General features: G+C 39.8%; 1 protein-coding gene across 3 annotated transcripts in view; it reads left to right on the top strand.

The window, feature by feature from the left end:
• Positions 1-17,748, top strand: part of BBS2 (Bardet-Biedl syndrome 2) — a 33,162-nt gene extending 15,414 nt beyond the window's left edge. Inside the window, exons 8-17 of one of the 3 annotated variants that reach the window (XR_012428847.1) lie at positions 2,068-2,203; positions 2,414-2,553; positions 3,370-3,514; positions 3,599-3,961; positions 5,031-5,160; positions 6,358-6,489; positions 7,082-7,219; positions 8,187-8,299; positions 16,407-16,555; positions 17,269-17,748. Coding sequence is in view for 2 of the 3 variants with exons in the window: in XM_005591969.4 (XP_005592026.3) it covers positions 2,068-2,203; positions 2,414-2,553; positions 3,370-3,514; positions 3,599-3,770; positions 5,031-5,160; positions 6,358-6,489; positions 7,082-7,219; positions 8,187-8,299; positions 16,407-16,555; positions 17,269-17,375 (1,362 nt within the window). In the remaining variant the exon portion in view is untranslated. The remainder of the gene's footprint in view (positions 1-2,067; positions 2,204-2,413; positions 2,554-3,369; positions 3,515-3,598; positions 3,962-5,030; positions 5,161-6,357; positions 6,490-7,081; positions 7,220-8,186; positions 8,300-16,406; positions 16,556-17,268) is intronic. The other 2 variants (XM_045382942.2, XM_005591969.4) reach the window with 2 other exon arrangements.
• The last annotated feature ends 7,773 nt before the right edge of the window (positions 17,749-25,521 follow it).

Here is a 25,521-nt window from a genome sequence, read left to right as displayed (position 1 = left end):
GCCAATACCATTCATTACCTTGGCTAATAGGATTCAAGATAGGAATTTTGTGGGGGCACAAACATTCAGATCATAGCAGTGGATCATATTTTGAGGGAATATAAATTATTATGACTGACTTAAGAATTAGAAAACTACTAGATTTGAAAACTTGTCAGGTTACCTCGAAATATAATTCTTGACCTAGATGTTTTTATAGTTAAATGCTTTTGAAATTTTAAGGACTTTCTATTATGCAATCTGTTCCTGAGCATGAAAAAGATAAGAAAATTATATAAATGGAAAAACTGATTATCTACATTTAACAGAAATATACAGAAAGGAAATATACAGATCCAACTTGTGAATACGGGTGTGAAAATACTAAATAAATGCTGCCAGCCAGTTAACTTTGTCTTTTGTATGTCATTTGATGAGTTGGAGGGCCATCCTTTCCTTTCAGGGTAAAACCTCCCTGTTGGATTAAGCAAAAGATCAGAATATCCACAGAAATATTAATTTATAGTCCTGCTTCTTAGTTAGTAAATGAGCCTTCTTATTTGCTAAATATTGTGGAAATGCCATGGTAGAAGCCATTAGGTAGCTAGGCTTTAACTAGTAGAAAGATGCAAGTTCAGGTTAGTCTGAGTTAGAGGGCTACGTTAATGTGCTTTGGTAAAAATACAGGTCATTCGTTCTTTCACAGGCTTTAGCATTGATAATTTTCGGGCTTCCATGATGTTATTAATAGCATGGATACTTGACAGTGATATACTGTAGACAAAGGGTAGGCTGTAACCTAAATTACTTTATGTTTTTATTGCAAAGTTTTGCCCAGAAGATTGTTTATGAAAAGACAAAAATAGTGAGTAGCATTGGTCATCGAAATGATTGCTCTGCTAGATTTTCTGTAGCTAGCCTTTTGTTGATAATACCTGTGTCCTTGCCTGGAACATAATCACCTTGTTTTTTTTTTTTTTTGAGACGGAGTCTTGTTCTGTCACCCAGGCTGGAGTGCGGTGGCACGATCTCAGCTCACTGCAACCTCCACCTCCTGGGCTTGAGCAATTCTCCTGCCTCAGCCTCCCAAGTAGCTGGGACTACAGGTGCGTACCACCAAACCCAGCTAATTTTTTGTATTTTTAGTACAGACGGGGTTTCACCGTGTTAACCAGAATGGTCTCCATCTCCTGACCTCGTGATCCGCCCGCCTCAGCCTCCCAAAGTGCTGGGATTACAGTCATGAGCCACCGTGCCCGGCCTCATAATCATCAATCATTTTAAGTGATGGTCATTTATGATCACTTCTGAGATGCATTTGTTTCTGATCAGTCATTTCTTTATTCTCTCTCTTGGGAATGGGAGACTTAGAGGATAGGAGAGCTCTCTAAAGATCTGAATGGTTTTTGTGTGGAAGAGAAACTCTTAACAGGGTTGTTGTAAAAGGTTGTGTGGTGGAAGATTGGGCTAACTGTAGTTTTTGAACTTCAGATTCAACATACTTTACACACTTATATATAATAAAGATGCAATTTTTATATAGAGCTAACATTTATTACGTACTTCTGTGTGTCTGGCCCTGTTGATATATGTTAACTTTATTGGGCCTCATTATAACCCAATGAGGTATAGTACTGTGAATTTCTCCATGTTCTGGTTGTTGATTGCCAGATGAAAAGACCAAGCACAGAATGGTTAAGAAGCTTGCAAGATGCCTTGGATAGTATGTGGCAGAGCTAGATTCTGAACCTGAGCAGTTTGGCCATTAAGCCCATGCCGTTTTGCACTGTGCTGTGTGTACTATATGTTCTGCCTCTTAGCAGACACATTTCTTCAAATGAAGCATTGTGTGAAGGCCAATATGAAAAACAGCTTTTATTTAAAAAGAAGAAAGCACAGCTGCTTGAGGCTCTTTAGGGTCCCTCTTGGCCCCAGCAGTCATATGTATCTCCTGAGAAGTCGTAGGGCTTCATAGAATACTCTTGAAAACTGCTAGACTAAATGACCTTTAAAGCTGATTTTTATTTTTAAATTGTGGTTTTTAAATGTGTAGCATAAGCAACTTTTAAATTTGTGTTTTGTTTGTAGGTTGATGCTCGAAGTGACCGAACTGGGGAGGTCATCTTTAAGGACAATTTTTCTTCTGCAATTGCCGGTGTGGTAGAGGGAGATTACCGGATGGATGGCCACATGCAGTTAATCTGCTGCTCAGTGGATGGGGAAAGTAAATTGGGATGAGAAAAATGCTTAAAAAGTCACATTTTCCATTTGAGTGGGTCAGAATGTCAGGAAATTTCACCAGAAGTACTGAGATCCTGTAGTTCTAATAAATTCACCAAAGTTGGGGAGAACTTAGGTTTTTGTTTTTAAGAGCAGGTAATTGATGACCTAAAAGTATACCTGGTTATGCTTGGAGTTTCTTCCTTCTGTTCAGTCCGGGGCTATCTTCCTGGCACGGCTGAGATGAAGGGGAACCTCATGGACACCAGCGTAGAGCAGGACCTGATCCGAGAGCTGAGTCAGAAGAAGCAGAATCTGTTGCTGGAACTCCGTAACTATGAGGAAAATGCCAAGGTAGGTCTTAATGTGACCAGGTAATGGAGGCTGAAATGTTGAGACTGACCAGGAGGATCAGCAAATGCGGAAGAATGACAGTGTCATTGCCAGGGTGTGGCCTTTTTTTTGCCAGTGTCAGAATTGAGAGGGGATATATCCTTTGATGTTGAAGTTTCACTTCCAGGTAGTTAAACCGTAGAAATGTTTTCCTGATTATTCAAGGACATTTCTTGCAGCACTATTTATTTATAGCAGTGAAAGCAGCTGGAAGCAACTTAGGTGTTTGTCAGCAGTAGGGAGTATGTGCTGGGGAATATTAAGCAGCTCAAAGAGTGAATACTTGGACTGATGTGGAAGGGTATTTGTCGTTTTACTAAGTGACGAAAGGCAAGAACAATATGTATAGAATGTCTTTTATCTTTTTCAAAAACAAATAATTTAAAAATTGGCAATTGTAAAAACTGTGTGTGTGTATACAGCAAACTGGCTGAAATGTTCCTTTAATTTGTCCTGTCGTGCATTACTATATTTGAATTTGGTGTACCAATGGAATTTCTTTGCTTACTTTAAAATAACAATACTTAAAAATGTAAAAGGCATGGTGGGATACAGTGGACCATAGCCATAGAAAGAGGCAAGGGTATTTTCCCACAGGGCCAGATAGAGCAAGGGAGCACTAATGAGGTGAGTTCTCTGAATTCTAAAGAATCAGATTACTATAATAATAAGATTCTGGAAGCTCTGTCTTTTGAAGCTGAATAGCAGTGTTATTTAAAATTGATATTAGTTCAGTGTTTTGTTGACTGACTAGGAAATGGTTGGGGTGTTTTGCAGGCTGAATTGGCCAGTCCACTGAACGAGGCTGATGGGCATCGGGGCATAATCCCAGCCAATACCAGGCTCCACACCACGCTGTCAGTCAGCCTGGGGAGTGAGACCCAAACTGCTCATACAGAATTATGCATTTCTACTTCTAATGGTAAGACAGTACTCACAGCTGGTGTTTAGAGGCACCTGCGCCATCTCGGAGTCGGTGTTAAACTGTTTTTCCTCTTCCCTGCAGACACCATCATCCGAGCAGTATTGATTTTTGCAGAGGGAATTTTTACAGGTGAAAGCCACGTGGTACATCCCAGCATTCACAACCTCTCCAGTTCCATCTGCATCCCTATTGCGCCTCCCAAAGACGTCCCTGTGGATCTGCACTTGAAAGCGTTCGTGGGTTACAGAAGCAGGTGACCCTTTGCAAGTCACAGTTCATTTCAAGACAGCACTTAAAGGAGGGCAAGATATATATATTTTCCATATGCCCAGTGGATTCTGGGGGCTTGAGAAACCGTTTCATGGTTCTATCTACCCAAAGTTTCCCGTGACCTTTTATTTCCTCAATTTGAAACCTGTAAAAAGAAAAAGAAAAAACTGACATGTAAGTTTAAGATGGTTCTTGGCAGGGCGCAGTGGCTCATGCCTGTAATCCCAGCACTTTGGGAGGCTGAGGCGGGCGGATCACAAGGTCAGGAGATCAAGACCATCCTGACTAACATGGTGAAACCCCATCTCTACTAAAAATACAAAAAAAAAAAAAAAAAAAAATTAGCCAGGCGTGGTGGTGCACACCTGTAGTTCCAACTACTTGGGAGGCTGAGGCAGGAGAATGGCTTGAACCAGGGAGGCAGAGCTTGCAGTGAGCTGAGTTCTTGCTACTGCACTCCAGCCTGGGCGACAGAGCGAGACTCCATCTCTTTTTTTTTTTTTTTGAGACTCTTTTTTTTTTTTTTGAGACCGAGTCTCGCTCTGTCGCCCAGGCTGGAGTGCAGTGGGGTGATCTCGGTTCACTGCAACCTCCACCTCCTGGGTTCAAGCCATTCTCCTGCCTCAGCCTTCCGGGCACTGGGACCACAGGCGCCCACCACCACACCCTGCTAATTTTTGTATTTTTAGTAGAGGCAGGGTTTCACCATGTTGGCCAGGCTGGTCTTGAACTCCTGACCTCAGGTGATCCGCCTGCCTCGGCTTCCGAAAGTGTTGGAATTACAGGCACAAGCCACCACGCCTGGCTAAGATCGTTATTTTCTGTTTTTAGTCAGGTGATCTCATAATCACAAAATGTTTAATTGATAATTTGTCAATTTGTAGTATTGGCCACTAAAACTACAAGAGTTAGGATGCAACTTTATATTACAGTCATACATAATCTCAGCTAGTGAAGAAAACCTGCTATATTTGTGGAAGATAAGAGACTTTTTACATCCCCTTTATGGTGTTTTAAACCCTTAGTGCATGCAGGTATATATGTAGACTCATGCTATCTTTAAATCCTAAACCTTATATATTACTATAGTACTTTAAGCCTCAAGTGTTTTGAGGGTTCCTTCTTAAGTGAAACCCTTAAATATCATTTGATGACCCAGAAGTGGCTTTATTTTCTGGGCCTTGCATTTTGAAGCAACATTCTATATAAAGCAATTCTCTTATGTTTCATTGATTGGCCATAGCACCCAGTTTCATGTATTTGAATTGACAAGACAGCTCCCTCGATTCTCCATGTATGCGCTGACCAGCCTGGACCCTGCCAGTGAGCCAATCAGTTATGTTAACTTTACCATTGCAGAACGGGCACAGAGGGTGAGTATCTCGCTTTTCTCTTTCAATGCTTTTACACAGTAGAACCCTTTAGATGTTATTTATAGAAGGGAAAATTACATGAATGAGTTATATTGGTGGCAGTAAATAGGATATGAAAGAATTCTCTAACTTGGGGGTGGCTTATAACCTGTAATAAAAATATTGCTAACATATCTTCTCTCACTTTGAAAAAGCACCTGAGCAATCCTGTTATTGGTGAATTCTTACCAGTGTTTAATTCCTCTCTTTCCGTTGTGGTCTTAGTGTGGTTGTCCTGGTGTAGTATTTCAAGAGGAACCTGCAGCAAGATGAAAAGATAGTGGGACTTGGAGCTAAGAACGTTTTTGGCTACGTTAACTCATTAAATTCTTAGTGATCTTGGGGAATTCCCCTCACCAGTGTGAGCCTCAGTTTTCTTATCTGTAGGTGAGGATAATCTTACCCACCTTTTTTGGGGGAGCCCAAGGATTACATGATTGGTGTAATAGTACCACCTTATACATTTGAAAGAACTGATACCGGTGGACTTTAACCTTGGCTGGGCTTTGGAATTCCTGGTGGGACTTTTTAATCATGTGGATTCTCAGCCCTCTGCCTGGCCGGTGGAACCACAAACTCTACAGCTGGGCCCTTCCAGAAGGTCTCATGGGTGGTTCTCTTGTGGAACCAGTGTTGCAAGCCACTGCATGGTGTTGCTGCTATTAACATTAAAACTTATATTTTCCTTATTGTGTGGATATATCTGTGGTGTGTGCCCATGTATACTTCATTTTACACTTCTTAAAGAATAGAATGGAATGGTTTTAAGCACACTACATTGTCCAGGTTATACCCACAGAAGAGCTGTTGTGTAACAGAATCAGCATCATACCTGAATCATTTGTACATTGCATATTAGACTATGTATAAGTAGAAGACGCAATGAAATCATATCTGCTGTGGGGCCAGGCATAATTATGAATGTTACTTAAGAGCATGGGTGAGGTGAGAAAAGGGAGTGTGACTAGTGTTTTAGTATTTTCTTGGTGTAGGATGACATATAATTCTTTTTTTTTTTTATCCTCAACAAAGCAGTAAAACTAGAAAGGAGAACTCTTCCCTCAAGAATGGCTGTACCTTCATATTTAGAGGCATATTAAAAAAAAGAATGTCTGTACCTTAAAAGTGGAGGCTTATTTCATTGTGTTCATTTTTAAGGCTGTTGTATGGCTCAGTCAGAACTTTCTGTTACCAGAAGACACTCACATTCAGAATGCTCCATTTCAAGTGTGTTTCACATCTTTACGGAATGGTGGCCACCTGTATATAAAAATAAAACTTACTGGAGAGGTAATGTTTAATATAATGGGGCATAGATTTCTTTTTTAAATTTATTTATTCAAACACTTAGACCATGGAATGAGAAGGGCATGGATTTCTCATGTGGTGTTTACCATTCAGTCCAAAGTGAGGTGGGGGACATCAATGTCAAGGTCATAAAACCACATGTTTTGTTTTATTTTTTTCACATGGTTTAACTTAGTCTGTTAGTGTTACCATCTTAGACACTGGGGTATAATCTAGAATAGATGTTTTCTACCTCCTTCCCTTCATCTCTTCCTTGTCTAATTTGGAAAGAATTGAGAATACAGAAGTCAACAAAAACATTTTCATTGTTTGGATGATTTTGTCATTTCATTTCTAAGGCTAGAGGATTTACCTTTTAGCTAGCTGCTGGAAATAATGCAGTTTGTAATTTCTTTGAGAGATAAACTTACCTTTTTCAACACTGCCTATAAATATTATAGGAGTATAATATTTATAATATATATTATATATATAGTAGTATAATATAATGAGTATGGGGAAATTCAGGTACCATTTTAGCTAAGTTTGTTTAATGGCTGAAGATGCTAAACTTGTCTGTTTTTTCTCTGGGTAGATCACTATAAATACTGATGATATTGATTTGGCTGGTGATATCATTCAGTCAATGGCATCATTTTTTGCTATTGAAGACCTTCAGGTAGAAGCGGATTTTCCTGTCTATTTTGAGGAATTACGAAAGGTGCTAGTGAAGGTGAGGGCACGTGGTAGATGCATTTGTGAGAATGTGGTAGTCTAATAATATCTGAGGAGATTAATGATACTACAGATGTACTTGTAGTGATGTTTTCAAGAATTTTTGCAATTCTTGAAGTAAAAATTGAACTAGTATTAGAGAGTTTACTACTTAAGGATTTCTTTTTTTTTTTTTTTTTTTTTTGAGACGGAGTCTCGCTCTGTCGCTGGGCTGGAGTGCAATGTCCGGACCTCAGCTCACTGCAAGCTCCACCTCCCGGGTTCCCGCCATTCTCCTGCCTCAGCCTCCCGAGTAGCTGGGACTACAGGCGCCCGCCACCTCGCCCGGCTAGTTTTTTGTATTTTTAGTAGAGATGGGGTTTCACCGTATTAGCCAGGATGGTCTCAGTCTCCTGACCTCGTGATCTGCCCGTCTCGGCCTCCCAAAGTGCTGGGATTACAGGCTTGAGCCACCGCGCCCGGCCCTAAGGATTTCTTTTATAAAAGGAAGTGTTTAGCTCTTGAGCACCATGCTTGCTTTCTTTAGTTTAAAGTGATGCATTTAAACATTAACATTTTCCTTTGTTAGCTCTTCATCTTATTTGTAGTATCTGCTTTGGTCTTCAGTTTAGGTCTTTCCAAAAACCCAAATTCAAGATAAAAGAGCAAAATAAAGAGGATTGTGATTGGCCCCAAAGTATACAATATTCCCACTGCAAATCCCTGAAATATTAATATGTGTGTTATGGGGGCTCCTGGTACTAAAGCATGGGGAAGATTCACATGGAGTGTCCTGTTGAAATTGGAGGCAGCACAGATGAGTTAACTTGTTAAGAAAGAGATGAAATAACGGGAAGTAGCTTAATTGGTATAAATGAATAGAGGAAAGAAGGGGTCTCTGTATCTGGTAAATGGTGTCTTTTCATTTGTCTGGGTTCAAGAAGTTTGTGAGGCCTTTTTCATTCCTGAGTGTTCATGGTCTCCAGGTGGATGAATATCATTCAGTGCATCAGAAGCTCAGTGCTGACATGGCTGATCATTCTAATCTGATCCGAAGTTTGCTGGTCGGAGCTGAGGATGCTCGTCTGATGAGGGACATGTGAGTATTTGTCATGGTTAGAACAGGTACAAGGTTAAAAATGTGAGCAGTATGGAATAGCAACTCTCAGATGTTACCAGTAGAAGTATAAATTGTTACATTGACTTTGGAAAATAACTTGGCATTATCAGTAAAGTTGAAAATGCATGTCCTCTATGACCCAGCAATTCTATTCCTGGTTTATAGCTTAGAGAAAGTTACAGCTTAGTTATATGTATGCTTATAAACCAGGATATTTATATAAGAATATTTGTAAAGCCATTGTTTATAAAAATCTCAAAGTGGAAACGATCCAAATTAGCATGAACAGTGTAGCAACAGTGGATGAATTGTGATATATTCATACAATGGAATACTACACAGCAGTGAGAGCATATGAATCTCCATGACACATAAGAGCAAGGAAAAATCTGATAAGCATAATACACACTGAAAGACTTAAAAGACTATAAAATGTATCCATGTGTATAGTTAGAGAAAAGAGTAAACTGTATAGTTTGGGAAACATGCAATAAATAAAAATATAAATAAATTCAGGGAAGAGATTATCATATAAGATAGTATTTTCTCCCAGAGAAGGAGGGACTATGTTCAGAAAAAACACATTGGGAAACTTCCTGTCTGATGTCTTGTTTGACTTTGTTAAGTATTCTGTGAATTTTTCTGAATATGTAATATTTTACAATAAAAAAGTTAAGTATGTGCAGGTCTTCCTTGGTGCTTGCTAGGATGCCAAATTTACCTTGCCAATAAAATGTACTGAGAAAAATTCAGTAAAATAGCTAACAAATCATAGATGAAATTTATATGTATATATTAGGGGCAAGAGTTCACCCAGAGTGCTGCTTGTGTTTTTTTCTGAGAGGCCTGAATTATTGGCAAATAATTATAATGGTTTTGCTCAGAGGTAAATGGTTTTTAAGATAATTGTATTATTGAAAATTTCAAACACATACAAAGGTACTTGAACATAATGATTTCATATATACCACCCACCCAGCTTCAACAGTTATCAGCTAAAGACTGATCTTTTTTCATCTCTACACTCACCTTCTTCCCCTCCCAGGCACTAGATAATTTTGAGGCAAATTTTGGACATTGTGTAATTCTAGCCACAACTATTTCAGACAAAGGGCCTTTCAATATTATATATATACACACACATATATGTATATATACACATGTATGTATAAAAACCACAATGCCATATCACACTTAGAAAAATACAATAATTGTTTAATATTACAAATATCTCATCTGTTTACATGTTCCCAGTTGTCTTATAAATGTGGACATGTGTGTTTTAAGTTGGCTTGTTCAAATCAAGATCCAGATCAAAGACCATACATTGGATTTGGTTGGAAATCTTTTAATCCACGCTTTTGCTTGCCCATTCAGTCTCTTCTCTCCCTTTCCTGTGGGGTCCCATTTTGGATTTTGCTGGTTGTATCCTTGTGGTAATGTTAACTTTATTCTTCTGTCCCCTGTGTAGAAGGGATAGTGGTGGATCTGGAGGCTTGATTAGATTCAATTTCAAATTTTGGCAAGAATATTTCCTGAGTAGTGTTGTTTACTTCCGTGAGGAAGCATGCAATTTCTGATTGTTTCTTTTTATGATATTATCAGCCATTGATGATCATTGCCTAGATTCATTATTTCTTTTGGGGTTTGCAAAATAGTGATATTCTAATTCTGTTATTTTCTTCATATGTTAGTTGAACTACTTCTATGAAAAATAATGTTCCCTCATGAATTAATGAATTACTTGGTTCCCTGAGGTACAGTTTGTACAGGAAAGACAGGTTCTTTATCAGCTTTATTTAATGGCTTTAAAATAATGCATTGGTCTCCAGCATGCACTAAGTGACCAGTGAGATTTTTAAGTCCTTATATACCCATATATTTGAACATATTTAATGTGTTTCAATTTATATCAGTTATTATTATTTTTTTGCAGCTAGATTTTCCAGTCTGTGGGTCTATAGAAGTCTCTTTAGGTTGGATACAGTTGCCTTTGGACATGGTCCCATTAATTTGGTTGGTTCTTTGTTTTCTTGTGTGATGAAATGTTTTAGGCTTATCTGGTACATGCCCAGTCTAAATATGGAACCAGCCATTTCTCTCCAGTCCTGGTTCTTTTACATGAGAAATGGTATTTAGAGATCATGGTCTGACCACTAAAGGTGTTCATTGCTACTGGGTTGATTATTGTTTTTAGGCCTTTTCAGTGAATAGAGCTAGGAAATTTTTTTTTCAATGAGAAAATATGAGTTCATACTATTTACCATTCAAATTTATGAATATAGGCTCTTAACTTTGATTTTATTACTGCATCTCTTCTCTCTCACATTGAAAATCATGGCTTCAGGCTGGGCACAGTAGTTTACACTTGTAATCCCAGCACTTTGCAAGGCCAAGGTGAGGGGATCACTTGAGCCCAGGGATTCAAGACCAGCTTGGGCAACATAGCAAGACCCAGTCTCTGAGAAAAAACAAAAAAAATTAGCTGGGCATGGTGGTGCATGCCTGTAGTCCTAGTTACTCAGGAGGCAGAGGTAAGAAGATCTCGAACCTAGGAGTTTGAGGCTGCAGTGAGCTATGATCATGACACTGCACTCCAGCCTGGGATGACAGAGCAAGATCTCTTTTAAAAAAGTGGGGGAATATCATGGCTTCAATCAGTATCAACATAACTATTTATTTGCTTCATTTTACAGCACAGACACAACATTTAAGAATATTAGCCAAGTTGTTATCAACAATATGATTGCTGAAAACAGTTTAAGATTTTTTTTTGTGTTAGTTTTTTGTGCCTTTAGGGCATATCCCAGCAGGGAGTTTCAGTCAAATTACTGTATCTTAAAATCATTTGAGATTATTTCTCTTTTGGTTATGCCACAGATTTGATACAGAGTTAGGTTCCTTGTTTTATTTTGCTCTCAGTTTTGGAGGATTGGCATTTTTACCTTTTTGGTTTAATTTTATTACATATTTACTACAACCTTTTTGTGATTCCAAAGTTAGATCTATAAGACAGGCATGCACAGAAAAGTCTAACTTTCCATTCCTGTGACCTTCTTTTTGTTCTCTCCCTTTTACTATAACCAGTTGAATATTTAACTATATACACACAGATATATACACACACACCTCTTCATATCTTAGATTAAGTCATAGTATGTATACATCTTTTTCTCCACCTTGCTTTTTTTTTTTTTTTTTTTTTTTTTTCAGATAAGAGTCTTGCTCTGTCACCTAGGCTAGAATGTAGTGATGCAGTCACAGCTCACTGCAGCCTTGACCACCCGGGCTCAAGGGATTGTCCCACCTCAGCCTAGTGAGTAGCTGGGACTATAGGCATGAGCCACCAGCCCGGCTAATTTTTTATTTTTTTGTAGAGACAGGGTCTCACTATGTTGCCTGGGCTGGTCTTGAACTCATGGGATCTACTGATCCTCCCACCTTGGCCTCCCAAAGTGCTGGGATTACAGATGTGAGCCACTGCATCCGGCCTCCACCTTGCTTTTTTTTTTTCTTTTTTTTTTTTTCCACCTTGCTTTTTACATTTAAAATATATATCTTGGAGATTTTTCCACCATGGTATAGAGAAATACATCTCATTTGTCTTTACAGCTACATAGTACTCCATTTTCTGACTGTTTTTCAGCCAGTTTCCTCTATTTGGATTGTTCTTTTGCTACTGTAGATAATGCTTTAATGAATAGTTTTGTTATGTAAATCTTTTTTTATTTTTGCCAGGATACCTTTGAGAAAAAGGCTTAACAAATGGGATTACTGCAGTAAATGATGCATGCATACAGAATTTTGCAAGATCTTGTCAAATTCTCCGTAGGTGTTACATCATTTTGTATTCCCATAAGCAATGTATGAGATTGCCTGTTTCTCTTCAGCCTCACCAGGGGGGTGTGTTGGCATACTCCAGTAGATGAGAAATGGTCTCTTAGTTTTCATTTTTATTTTTTAAATTTTATTTTATTGTGGTAAGACCACAGCATGAGATCTACCTTCTTAACACATTTTTAAGTGTATAATACATTATCGTTGACTATAGGTGCAGTGTTGTACAGCACATCTTTAGAGCTGATTCTTCTTGCTTAACTAAAACTATTGGTAAGCAGATTCCCATTTCTTCTTCCCCTTTTTCAACTATCATTCTACTCTTTGATTTATGAATTTGACTATTTTAGATACTCAATGCAAATACATAATATTTGTCCTTCTGTGACTGGCTTATTTCACTTAGCGTAACATCCTCAGAGTTCATCCATGTTGTCACATATTGCAGAATTTCCATCTCTTTTAAGACTGAATAGTGTTCCATTGTTTATATATACTAAATTTTCTTTATCCATTCACCTGTTGATGAACATTTATGTTTTTTCCACATCTTGGTTATTGTAAATAGTGTGGTGATGAACGTGGGAGTGCTAATAGCTCTTCAGGGTCTTGACTTCAGTTTGTTTGGATAAATACCCAGAAGTGAGATTGCTGGATCATATGGTAGTTTTTTTTTAATTTTTTGAGGAACTTCTAAATTGTTTTCTGTAGTGGCTGCACCATTTTGAATTCTAATCAGCAGTGTACAAGGGTTCCAATTTCTCTACATCCTTGGTAACGCTTGTTGTCTTTTTTTGGATAATTGTCATCCTGACAGAGGTGAAATGATATTTCATTGAGGTTTTGATTTGCATTTCCCTGATGACTAGTGGCATTGAGCATCTTTTTATATACCTGTTGGTCATTTGTTTTTCTTGTTTGGATAAATTTCTATTCAAGTCCCTAGCTCATTTTTTAATTGGATTACTAGTGTTGTTTTTTTTTTTTCTTTCGCTGTTGAGTTTTAGGAGCCATTTATTATGTTCAGCACTGGGCATTTTTCATTGTTTTAATTAAGGGCTATTTGCATTTCTTTTTTGTGTGAACTATTTGTCTGTTTACATATCAGGTACTGTCTTAGTCCATTTTGTGCCTCTATAATAGAATACTTGAGAATGGGTAATTTATAAAGAAAAGAAGTTGATTTAGCTTATGGGTCTGTAGGCTGGGAATTACAAGAAACATGACACTGGCATCCACTTGACTTCTGTTGAGGGCCATGCATGAGGTCAAAACATGGCAGAAAATGTCAAAGGAGAAGGGGACATGTGTGAAGATGCAAAGCCTGAGGGGTGCCCTCGCTTTATAACAACCTGCTCTTTTGAGAACTACTTCATTCCTGCATGAGTGAGAACTCACTCCTGAGAGATGGCATTAATCTATTCATGAGAGAGCTGCCCCCATGACCCAAACACCCCCTACTAGGCCCACCTCCCAACACTGCTCCGCTGGCATTTAAACTTCAACATGAGTTTTGGTGGGGATGAACCACATCCAAACCATAGTGGGTATATTAATCTCTTATGTGTGGTGTAAGTTGCAGATATGTTTTCCTGAGTTTGTCATTTGGGTTTTCCCTGTGCTTAGATTTAAAAAAAAATTTTTGCTTTAATGTTGGTTTTTGCCTTGTAAGAGCTTTTAAAATTTTTTATGTAGTCAAATTGATCACTCATTTTCTTAATACTTTATTTATTTTTTCTGAGATGGAGCCTTACTCTGTTGCCCAGCCTGGAGTGCAGTGGCATGATCTCGGCTCACTGCCACCTCTGCCTCCCAGGTTCAAGTAATTTTCCTGCCTCAGCCTCCCAAGTAGCGCTACTACACCTGGCTAATTTTTGTATTTTTAGTAGAGATAGGGTTTCGCCACGTTGGCCAGGCTGGTCTCAAACGTGTCACCTCAGGTGATCTGCCCGCCTTGGCCTCCCAAAGTGCCGGGATTACGGGTGTGAGCCACCGTGCCCAGCCACATTTTCTTAATACTTTTACATTTTGTGTTACTGTTAGAAAAGTTTTCTTTAACACCAGGGAATAGAGTAGTAATTCACCTGTTTTCCTTTAGTACTTGTACATTTTCCTTTTTTACATTAAGTCTCTGTTCCAGTTGGAGTTTATCCTCGTGTTCATATAAATAATAAACTCAGTTTTATCATTTTCCATATGACTGTCGCATTATTATTATAATATTATTATGTGTGTGTGTGTGTGTGTGTGTGTAGGGTCTCACTATGTCACCCAGGCTGGAGTGCAGAGAGATCACAGCTCACAGCAGCCTCAATCTCCTGGGCTCAAGTTATCTTCCCACCTCAGCCCCTGGAGTAGCTGGGACTACAGGCATGTGCCACCATAGCCAGCTAATTTTTGTGTAGAGCCAGGGTCTTGCTATGTTGCCCAGACTGGTCTTGATCTCCTGGGCTCAGGCGATCTGCCTTCCTTGGCCTGTCAAAGTGCTAGGATTACAGGTGTGAGCCACTGTGCCTGGCCACATTGCATTATTTTAATACTACTTTTTTTTTTTTCTTTGAGATGGAGTTTTGCTCTTTTTGCCCAAGCTGGAGTGCAGTGGCGCTGTCTCAGCTCACTGCAACCTCTACCTTCTTGGTTCAAGCAATTCTCCTGCCTCAGCCTCCCAAGTAGCTGGGATTACAGGCATGTGCCACCATGCCCAGCTAATTTTTTTTTGTATTTTTAGTAGAGATAGAGTTTCACCATGTTGGCCAGGCTAGTCTCAAACTCCTGACCTCAGGTGATCCACCCACCTCAGCCTCCCAGAGTGCTGGGATTACAGGCGTGAGCCATGGTGCCGGGCCTGATACTACTACTTTTAAAGTTCATCATGCTCACGATGATTTCAGATACTGCCCTTATCATATATCATATTTCTGTACACAGTTGAATCTATATCTGGATTTTCTGCACTAGTCCATTGGTCTGACATGTCACGTCATTTGACAATATCATTCTTTTTTAAAAAAACAATTATTTTGAGACAGAATCTCACTCTGTTGCCCAGGCTGGAGTGCAGTGGTGTGATCACAGCTCACTGCAGCCCTCGGCCTCCCAAGTACAAGTGATCCTCCTACCTTAGCCTCCTGAGTAGCTGGGACTACAGGCACACACCACCACACCCTGCTAATTTTTTTTTTTGGTAGAGACAGGGTCTCACTATATTGTCCAGGCGAGTCTCGAACTCCCGACCTCAGGTGATCCACTTGCCTCGGCCTCCCAAAGTGCTGGGATTACAGGTGTGAGCCACTGTGCCCGGCCTCTTTTCCTATAGTTTTACCCTTTTCAAAATACCATATAAATGGAATCATACGATATCTATATCTATATATCCTTTTGAGTCTGGCTTCATTCACTTACATAATGTCTTAGAGATTCATCCCCATTGCTGCATGTATCTGTAGTTGGTTCCTTTTTATTGCTGAATAGTATTCCATTGTATGGATATATGGTATTTATCCATTCACCAATTGAGGATAACTGGGTTGTTTCCAGATTTTGGTGAGTAGAATAAAGCTGCTATAAATACTTGCATACAAGTTTTTTGTAGGCATATGTTTTCATTTCTCTTGGGTAAAATACCTTACAATGGGATTGCTGGGTCGTACAGTGTGTGTTTAACTTTATAAGAAACTGCCAAATCACCTTTCAAAGTAGTTGCAGCTTTTTGTATTTCTGTCCACAATGCATGAGAGTTCCACTTGTCCCACTTCTTTGCTAGCATTTGGTATCTTCAGCTATATTTTTCTTTAGTCATTTTCATTGTTGCGTAGTATAGATCTCATTTCTGTTTTAATTTTATGACTTTGTTTTTAAAACTTTGATAAAATACAAGGCTGAGTTGTCAACCAGGCCAAATTAGTTGAATGAATATTCATCTTAAACTTCGAAGGTGAGCTGTCACCTTGCTCACTTGTCCGTACTCCCAGCACAGTGGGCTTGAGAATTCTTAACCACCTAAATCAAAACCAACCATTGACCAGTAACCAAGGAAGGCCATTTGCCTTTTGTTTATTTGGAAAGAAAAGAATATTTTTGTGGAACTTATCCATATTTTCAAAGCAAACTAGCAGTTACTCCATTTTAATGAAAATATAGCTTAAAAATAGTGTCTTCTTTTCTTTGTATGTCCAAGAAGTTTGCAAGTTTTTCTTAAAGCTTGCCGTATCAACATGAAATGATGTCAAATTTCTACTGATTTGCACAGGAAAACAATGAAGAGTCGTTATATGGAACTGTATGACCTTAATAGAGACTTGCTAAATGGATATAAAATTCGCAGTAACAATCACACAGAGCTGTTGGGAAACCTCAAAGCAGTAAATCAAGCAATTCAAAGAGCAGGTCGTCTGCGGGGTAAGTCTCTTAACACTGCACTTTCATCTGTAATGTTTTTGGTGGAACTCATTGAAGATAGTGGTAACATCCAATAATTCATATTGGGGCTGAAAGTAGCATACCTTTCACACTCCAGAGCTGGCACCAGTCACTTGTGTTTCAGCCAGTCAGCCTGGTGTTTGGCTTTTGTCTCCGGACTTCAAAGGGAAAGAAAACCTTCAGCTCTTTTTCTTAGATCTTCCTGCATCCTCTAAAGAAAAACCTACTATATATAACCCAAAGGAAATATATAAGCATATATAAAACCATCAAGGCCCAATTAGCAAAAAAGAGACTGAAAATTAATGCTGTGTCTAACTTAAAAATTTAGAAAAAGAACAAGAGGGTAAACCCAAGGAAGCAGAAATATAGCCAGAGATTTATACCTGAATTCCGCTGTTTTGGATTGATGTTTTGACCTCTTTAGAAATAATCTTTGCTAGGTGACTATGAGCTTTGATCCTTTTCTGTAAAACCGACTGTTGGTTTCTAGGTTTGAGACAGTCTTTAAGTCAGTTTTTTCAATAAATTCCCTCACCAAGTTATCTTTTTTAGAGAATGGTAAGATAAATTAGTTATATTTCACATATAACTATTTTCCCTCCTGGTTTTATGTTGTTTTAAAACTGGCCTCTAATTTTATAATTTCACATCTAACAATCTTTTGGTTCCTGATGTTTCTTCTCATGCAGTTGGAAAACCAAAGAATCAGGTGATCACTGCTTGTCGGGATGCAATTCGAAGTAATAACATCAACACACTGTTCAGAATCATGCGAGTGGGGACAGCTTCTTCATAGGAGAGGAAAATACAGGTCATGAAGTTCTTGGCAAAGATTTTCTGTTAAAAACCTATGCTGGTTTGCTTTGGATCATACCCTGGTGAACCCTAGGTGCTAAGAATGAAAATAACCTTGGTGAGTTGTATAAATTAAAGACAGAGAACTACTTGTGAAGATAGATTCACTTTCTATTTTAAAATCAGTAGTACTGTTGCTGAATAATACTAGGTTTGTATGGAATAGGATGAATGCTTTTGAAGTATTAGGGCTTCAGAGTCCAATTTTTGCTTATTTATGGTATATAAATACATATTTTTTCTTGAAATTGTAACTGAATTTGTACTTTTCAAATTGATTATCTACTTTTTAATTAAAAGGTAAAGATGTTAAACTTTGTGTTGATTGATTATAAAATCACCACCAAATCAGAATTGCCCATTTGTATTTTGTAGAGAAAAACAAAAATGTGCACTGGGTGCAGGGCTCATGCCTGTAATCCAGCACTTTGGGAGGCCAGGGCGGGCGGATCATAAGGTCAGGAGATGAGACCATTCTGGCTAACACAGTGAAACCCCGTCTCCACTAAAAATACAAAAAAGTAGCCGGGTGTGGTGGCACTAACCTGTAGTCCAAGCTGCCTGGGAGTCTGAGGCAGGAGAATTGCTTGAACCCAGGTGGCGGAGGTTGCAGTGAGCCGAGATCATACCACTGCACTCCAGTCTGGGTGACAGAGCAAGACTCCTGTCTCAAAAAAAAAAAAAAAAAGGATGTTTGGGCTGAGCGCAGTGGCTCACACCTGTAATCCTAGCACTTTGGGAGGCCAAGGCGGGTGGATCCCCTGAGGTCAGGAGTTTGAGACCAGCCTGGCCAACATGATGAAACCCGGTCTCTACTCAAAATACAAAAAATTAGCCAGGTTTGGTGGTGGACACCTATAATCCCAGCTATGCAGGAGGCTGAGGTAGGAGAATTGCTTGAACCCAGCAGGCAGAGGTTGCAGTGAGCAAGATCGCACCACTGCACTCCAGCCTGGGTGACAAGAGCGAAACTCTCAAAAAAAAAAAGTGGATATTTGGATTTGTGTGCTTGTTAATCACCGAAAGGTGGGTGCAAACAACAAATTTACATTAAGGAAGAGTCAATTTAGAGTGATCACTTTGTTGGGGTAATGTTTGCTGCTGTAACAAATAGACCTCAAAATCATAATGACTCATTTTTCATTTGTTCTGTAAGGATATCTCCATAGTTATGCAGGGACCCAGGTTCCTTTAATCATGTGGCTCTGTCATCCCCTACGACAAACTTTTCTACCTGAGTTCCCTAAAGGAATAAGCCTAAGGAAAAAGGTTTGGGTGACTAGTTTCACATTCAGTACATACAGTGGAGGGAGGTCTTAGGACAGTGGGGCTTTATTATCTCACTTGGAACACTATTTGACAAGGGCTGTCATAGGGCCTTGTGGTTATTTACAGCCATGTGCCAGATAATGAAGTTTAGGTCACCATAAGATTATAATACTATATTTTTACTGTACCTTTGTGTTTAGCTATGTGTAATTACACAAATACTTAGCATTATGTTACAGTTGCCTACGGTATTCAGTATAGTACCATGCTGTATAGATTTGTAGCCTAGGAACAACAGGCTATACCATATAGCCTAGGTGTTGAGTAGGCTATACCATCTAGGTGTGTTTAAGCGCACACTGTACGGTGTTCGCATGATGACAAAATAGCCTAACGATGCATTTCTCAGACTGTATCCCTGTTGTTAAGTGGAGCATGACCGTATAGCTAAGCTGGTAGAAGAGAGTAAGAGGAAAACATGGCTTCTTTTAAAAGTGTGGTCTGAAAGTAGCACACTATCATTTCCACTCGGAATTCCATCGAATCACGTGACCACATCTGCAGGGGAGGCCGGGAGATGGAATCTAGCTGTGTGCCTGTGAGAACGCTGGTATTTGTGCCAACAGCTAGCAGTCTCTTCTTTAGGAAAAATTTTGCCCTAACGGAGATTTCAGGACTGGTTTAATGAGTGAAACTTCAGTTAGTTTTAATATCTTAATAGCATTCATAATAGTTAGCATAATAGCATAGCATAATAGTTTAGTGGAAGTGGTGCATTTCCCTGAGGTTAGTATACATTAATTTTACTGATTTTGATGTGGCCACTTTAGGATCGGCCCTCCTGTATCTGAAATGTAAGCCTTATGGAGTCCTAATTATGAGAATATGCTAATACTTTTGTTTTCCATTTTCAACCTATAAACTCAAGAGATAATCCACATATACTGTATTATTTTCAGTCTCCAAAATAGTAAAGTATCATCGTAAATCTGCCTCACATGGAGGTTGCAGTGAGCCGAGATCGTGCCTCTGCACTCTAGCCTGGGTGACAGAGGAGACTCCGTCTCCAATAAATAAATAAATAAATAAATCTGCCTCACAGAGGAGGAAACTGAGGCATAGATAACCTCCTTTTCAGGTCACAGAGTTAGTGACCTGTGTGACCTGTCTAGTGACTCAAGACAAAACTTGAGTCCTACTGTTGAGTCTTTGTTTTAACCATAGTCTAATTTATACCATTTGAGATTAAAATCTCTAGTTGGTGCTAGTTTTAAATTATATAATGCCATTCATTTTTAGGGAGTCTAGTAACATAATCTCATCAAAGGTCACTCTGTTGTTCTTAAGCCAAAAAACTTCCTTCTTAGACCTAAAAATACTCATGGCCAGGCTAGAAGGCATTGACCTGCAGCAAGACATCTTAAGTTGTTCTGATTTATAGGTTATTTTCACAGTAATTTGATCCTGTTGATGGCAGTGTCTATTTCACAGATGAGGCTCTGAGCTCCAAGACAGAGTGTCCTGTACAGGGTCCCACAGCTGGGTAAGCCCTGGTGTGAAGGAGGTGTTGGAACCAAATAGTCAGGGCCTCTTCGACTCCAAACTTCCCAAGCAAGTAAAGACTGGCTGAAGTGAAAACATTCATAAAACATGCAACTGCCTTTTTTTCCCCCACTTAGAACTCATCCTGTTCAGCTTAGGAATGAGGAAAAACTGGACAAGGAGAAATGAGTTTATCAGCAATTTCTCTATTTTGTTGCCATATGTTTCTATCCTGATAGAATCTGAATACTTCTAGAAGCTACGGCGAAGTGGTATTTCACTGCTGAATTATATTGAAGCTTTGAGCACTGAGCTGTCATTTAAAGCTGACTTTGAGGATTTTGATATCTGAGAGAAAGCTTTCAGTACCATAATTCAGGTTCTGAGGATTTTTAAGAGTGTAATTTTTATTATTTCCCACCATGACTGCCTATCCAGTACCTCAAGGCCCCACTCAAATGCTCTCTCCTTAGGTGACCTTTCCTCTCCCATGTCTACTCCTTAACCCTTATTAAATTCTTTACCTAAATCTTAATCCCCTGTTAAGCAAGAATGGTGTCTGCATCTTAACCAGCATCACCCTCGCCCCAGTGCTGAGCTAATGCCTTGAGCATAGAATAGCATCTGCCGCTCTGCTTGGGATTATCTGTCCTCAATACGCCTGTCAGCAGCTTCAGAAATCAAAGAACTAGGAACTTTAAAACTATTATGCAACCCTAGAAGTGTTTTACAGGAATGATTTTCAACATTGTTATTAATGTTTCAAATTTTATAATTAGCAGTTACAGATCTGCCAATGCACAGTCCTGTCATTATAGAACTAAATTACCTCCAATTTCATTTGGAAACTCAAGTACAGTAAGACACCCATTACAGCCTGGTGTTTCGCATTTTGCCTTTTTTCCATCTGGCCCCTGCCCACACTCTATGCTCTAGCTCCGGAGTCATCTTGTGATCTGTACAGTACAGAATCTGCTTTTCCTAAAAGTGATGTCACATGGACAGTTCCCAAGTCATTTTTAAATTGTCTTTGTGGACTGATTTTGCATCAGAAGAGAATCATCAGGACACCCAGTTCCATGCAGGCTGGAGAGCTCTCCTCTGGCATCATTTCACTAGATCTCCTCAACCCAGGACCTTTTCAACAGGGTTTGCGCTTCCTCCTTGTTTAGTAGTGGTAAGTATGTCACGGTGTTGACGAGATAATGTACCCCAAAACTTCTTATTCAAGAAATAACTGCCAGAACTTTGGGAGGCTGAGGTGGGTGGGTCACTTGAGGTCAGGGGTTTGAGACCAGCCTGGCCAACATAGTGAAATCCCATCTCTACTAAAAATATGAAAATTAGCCAGTGTGGTGTTAGGCACCTGTAATCCGAGAATTGCTTGAACCTGGGAGGCAGAGGTTACAGTGAGTTCAGATCACACCACTGCACTCCAGCCTGGGTGACAGAGGGAGACTCGATCCCAAAATAATAATAATCATAATAATAAAGAAAAAAAAATACTGGTCTAGGAGAGGTAACCCAAGCTTTGATTTTTTTTTTTTTTTTGGGTGAGGGGTGTTCTGTGGGGGAAGAAACCCACACTTTGGTGGAATTTTGAGAGGAATCTTTAAACAGTAGACAAGCCTAGTTCAAAACTAACAGATTATTTTTCTTGGAACCTTCATTTTCCACATCCTTAAAATTAAGGACTAATGTTATTTGTAGGGTACTTCCTTAGACGTTTTATTTATGCAAATATGTTCACAAGTTTTGTGAAAATGTTCCTCATTTCCAGTATGGTTAACATAAAAAGAAGAAGTAGTGAAGTAGTCTCTGTAAGGCTGTTCTCTTCCTGTCCAGTGCTGGAGCTTGAAGGCCATAGGGCAGGTAGTCAGAAAAGATGTGGAGTTGGGGAGAACAAACTGCAACCCACAGGCATGGGCTAGAGCCCATGAGGATGCTAAAATCTGTCCATTTTTGTTGCTTCTGACCTTGATGGTGTGGGCATTCTGCTGAAACAGACCCTTTGCAGAGGAGCTGAAGGAAGATCCATCCAGGGGAAGGTGGAGTGGTTGCAGGCCCAGGCACAGGTGTGGTTCACACCGGCAAGGTGTGCCAGCTACTCAAGGGCTGCTGCATTGGACCCTGCAGATCTGGCATAGGAATTTGTGGCTCATCCTAACCTGAGACATAGGGAAGAGAGTTGGGAAATGTAGTTCAGTCTAGCCAAGTTGAAAAATGACAAAGCTACCAGTGGCTGTCATAGGATGGTGGGATTTCAGGTGATCTTTAGATTATTACATGTTATTACCTCACAATGAGCATGTATTATTTATATAATAAAGTCTGAAAAAACAGAAAGCTGTTTTTTTTGAGACGGATTCTCGTTCTGTTGCCCAGGCTGGAGGGCAGTGGTGCAATCTCGGCTCACTGCAACCTCTGCCTACTTGGTTCAAGCGATTCTCCTGCCTCAGCCTCCCAAGTACCTAGGATTACAGGCATGCACCAGCATGCCCAGCTAATTTTTGTATTTTTAGTAGAGATAGGGTTTCACCATGTTGGCCAGGCTGGTCTCCCAACTCCTGACTTCAGGTAATCTGCCAACCTTGGGGCCCCCCAAAGTGCTGGGATTACAGGTGTGAGCCACTGTGCTGGGCCCATGGAGCTATTTTCTTTGGGGATAAAAATGGGAGTTATAAGAATTGGAGACTCACTATTAAGAATAAAGAGAGAAACCATGTATTTTATAGGTGAATATCATAGCTTTTATCTGAAAGAGGTATAAACAAAGATGCCCATGTTCTAATTCTTCTTTTGCTACCTAACAGTTGTTGACATTGGCCCCAGGCCCTAAAAAGTAATCAAGATGCAAAATGAAGTACTATAAGGAAAACAAGCTTCGCTATCACTGTGTGTCTTCAGTGCAGAAACACAATCTGTAAGTTACACCATCCTTCACAGTCTAAGAGGTGCTGCTGTAGATGATGTAACTGATAGCAACATCAGAGTTGGGCTCTTAGGGATTCTCTCCCCTCAGACACCCGAGTCCCTTTTTGTAGTGTATAAAAGATGGTGTGTTGACAGATTATAAACACACTGAGATAAAGGAGACACTAACAAGCACATTTTTAACATTTGTGAGGTAGATTTAGATTTGGCTTTCCATAATTGGAAAATTGGCCTTGGATGGTACCTACAGCCATGAGTCTCAAACTATTTTCCAAGGTTGGCATACATGACAGTGTCACCTACCTAAGCACTTTTCCCTGGCTCTTCCTGAAGTTATGCCACTGACACCCTTTCTCCTCACTCATGAAAACACAACAGAAGGCAAGTGAGATGACCTTCAGTCAGCTGGAACATAGAAAAGGCAAGCTGTGACATAAACCATTAGTAACAAAGCATTCGCAGTCCCACTTGAGTGCTGCTACACTATGGTTAAAAAATTGTGGTCTCCAGCCTGGCCAACAGGGTGAAATCCATTCTCTACTAAAAATTTTAAAAAATTAGCTGGGTGTGGAGGCGGGTGCCTGTAATCCCAGCTACTCAGGAGGCTGAGGCAGAATTGCTTGAACCCAGGAGGCAGAGGTCACACTGAGCCGAGATCATGCCACTGTACTCCAGCCTGGGCCACAGAGTGAGACTCCGTCTCAAACACGCACACACAAAATTGTGGTCTCCAAAATAGTATTGTGTAAAATGGTTCGTTACCATATGCATAAGGGAAGACAATGTTAGAACTAGTTCTAGATATTTCTTTTTATCTCATCATTTAAAAATTAGTGTTTTATAACTACTAATATTAGTACTAATAGAACTAATATTGCATGCGTAATATTACTACATGCGTAAAATATATAAATATATTTACATAAATATAAAAATTAAAAATATATATAAATAAATAAATCTCCATATCAAGGGCATACCTGCTAAAACATTTCGTAACTGGCTGGGGTACAGAATTAAACCTTTTTGAAACTAAACCTAAAAGACAAAGCGAAACTCATTTTCATTTAAATGCAAACTTCAGGAAAGAATGAATATTCAAAGTTTTAGGAGATGAAAGAGAAGAGTGGTTAAGAAGTTTAAAGGCCCAGTGCTTTTTCTATTAATTAGTAAAACCCACACTAAATGCTACTGCAAAAGCTAAAAATAAATGTAAAAAAGAGAAAGGAAGGAGACTGTGTTGGGATGGAATGAGAACAGCATCTTTCATCCACCCATGCATACCACACATAGGTAATTATGATATAACTCCCTGGAACAGTTCAAGAAAAAAATTAACAAGATGCACAGCCTCTTGGCATTCTGATGTGGCTTTTTAGCATTCCATCTCTTAAAATAAAAAGCAGGCAGGGCGCGGTGGCTCACGCCTGTAATCCCAGCACTTTGGGAGGCTGAGGCGGGTGGATCACGAGGTCAGGAGATGGAGACCATCCTGGTGAACACGGTGAAACCCCGTCTCTACTAAAAATACAAAAAAATTAGCCGGGCATGGTGGCGGGCGCCTGTAGTCCCAGCTTCTAGGGAGGCTGAGGCAGGAGAATGGCGTGAACCCGGGAGGCGGCGGAGCTTGCAGTGAGCGGAGATCGCGCGAATGCACTCCAGCCTGGGCGACAGAGCAAAACTCCAGGATGGAAAGGCAGTGGGCACTTGGAAGTGACTACACATGGCAATAAGCAGCCTATCTTCTTTACCAACCAGAAGTTTCTTGGGGCATGTGATGGTAGGCCAGACCCTTTCCAAAGGAGTAATACTACACATTGTCTAAGCCTACACTGTCCTGTGAGAGTCATGGTGGAACAAGGCCACAGGCAGTGGGAGGAAATGTGATGACTCACTGTGTCAGAATTCTAAGGTCCAGCATGATCAGGATGTAAGGCTCTGTAATTTTCTAAACCAGCATGATTGAGAAGAACAAAATCTGCAATCATTTTTTTTTCCCTTCTTTTTTTTGAGGCAGAGTTTCACTCTTGTTGCCCAGGCTGGAGTGTAATGGCACAATCTTGGCTCACTGCAACCTCTGCCTCCTGGGTTCAAGCAATTCTCCTGCCCCAGTCTTCTGAGTCGCTGGGATTACAGGAATGTGCCACCAACCCCAGCTAATTTTGTATTTTTAGTAGAGACGGGATTTCTTCATGTTGGTCAGGATGGTCTTGAACTCCCGACCTCAGGTGATCCGCCTGCCTTGGCCTCCCAAAGTGCTGGGATCACAGGCATGAGCCACCATGCCTGGCTGCAATAACTTACGAGTTTTTCTAAAAAAACCGAAACGCTGGAAACATGGA

Source organism: Macaca fascicularis, chromosome 20, assembly GCF_037993035.2.
Source record: "Macaca fascicularis isolate 582-1 chromosome 20, T2T-MFA8v1.1".
NCBI lineage: Eukaryota > Metazoa > Chordata > Mammalia > Primates > Cercopithecidae > Macaca > Macaca fascicularis.
Note: the sequence above shows the minus strand (reverse complement) of the source record. Positions and strands in the feature narration are given on the sequence as shown.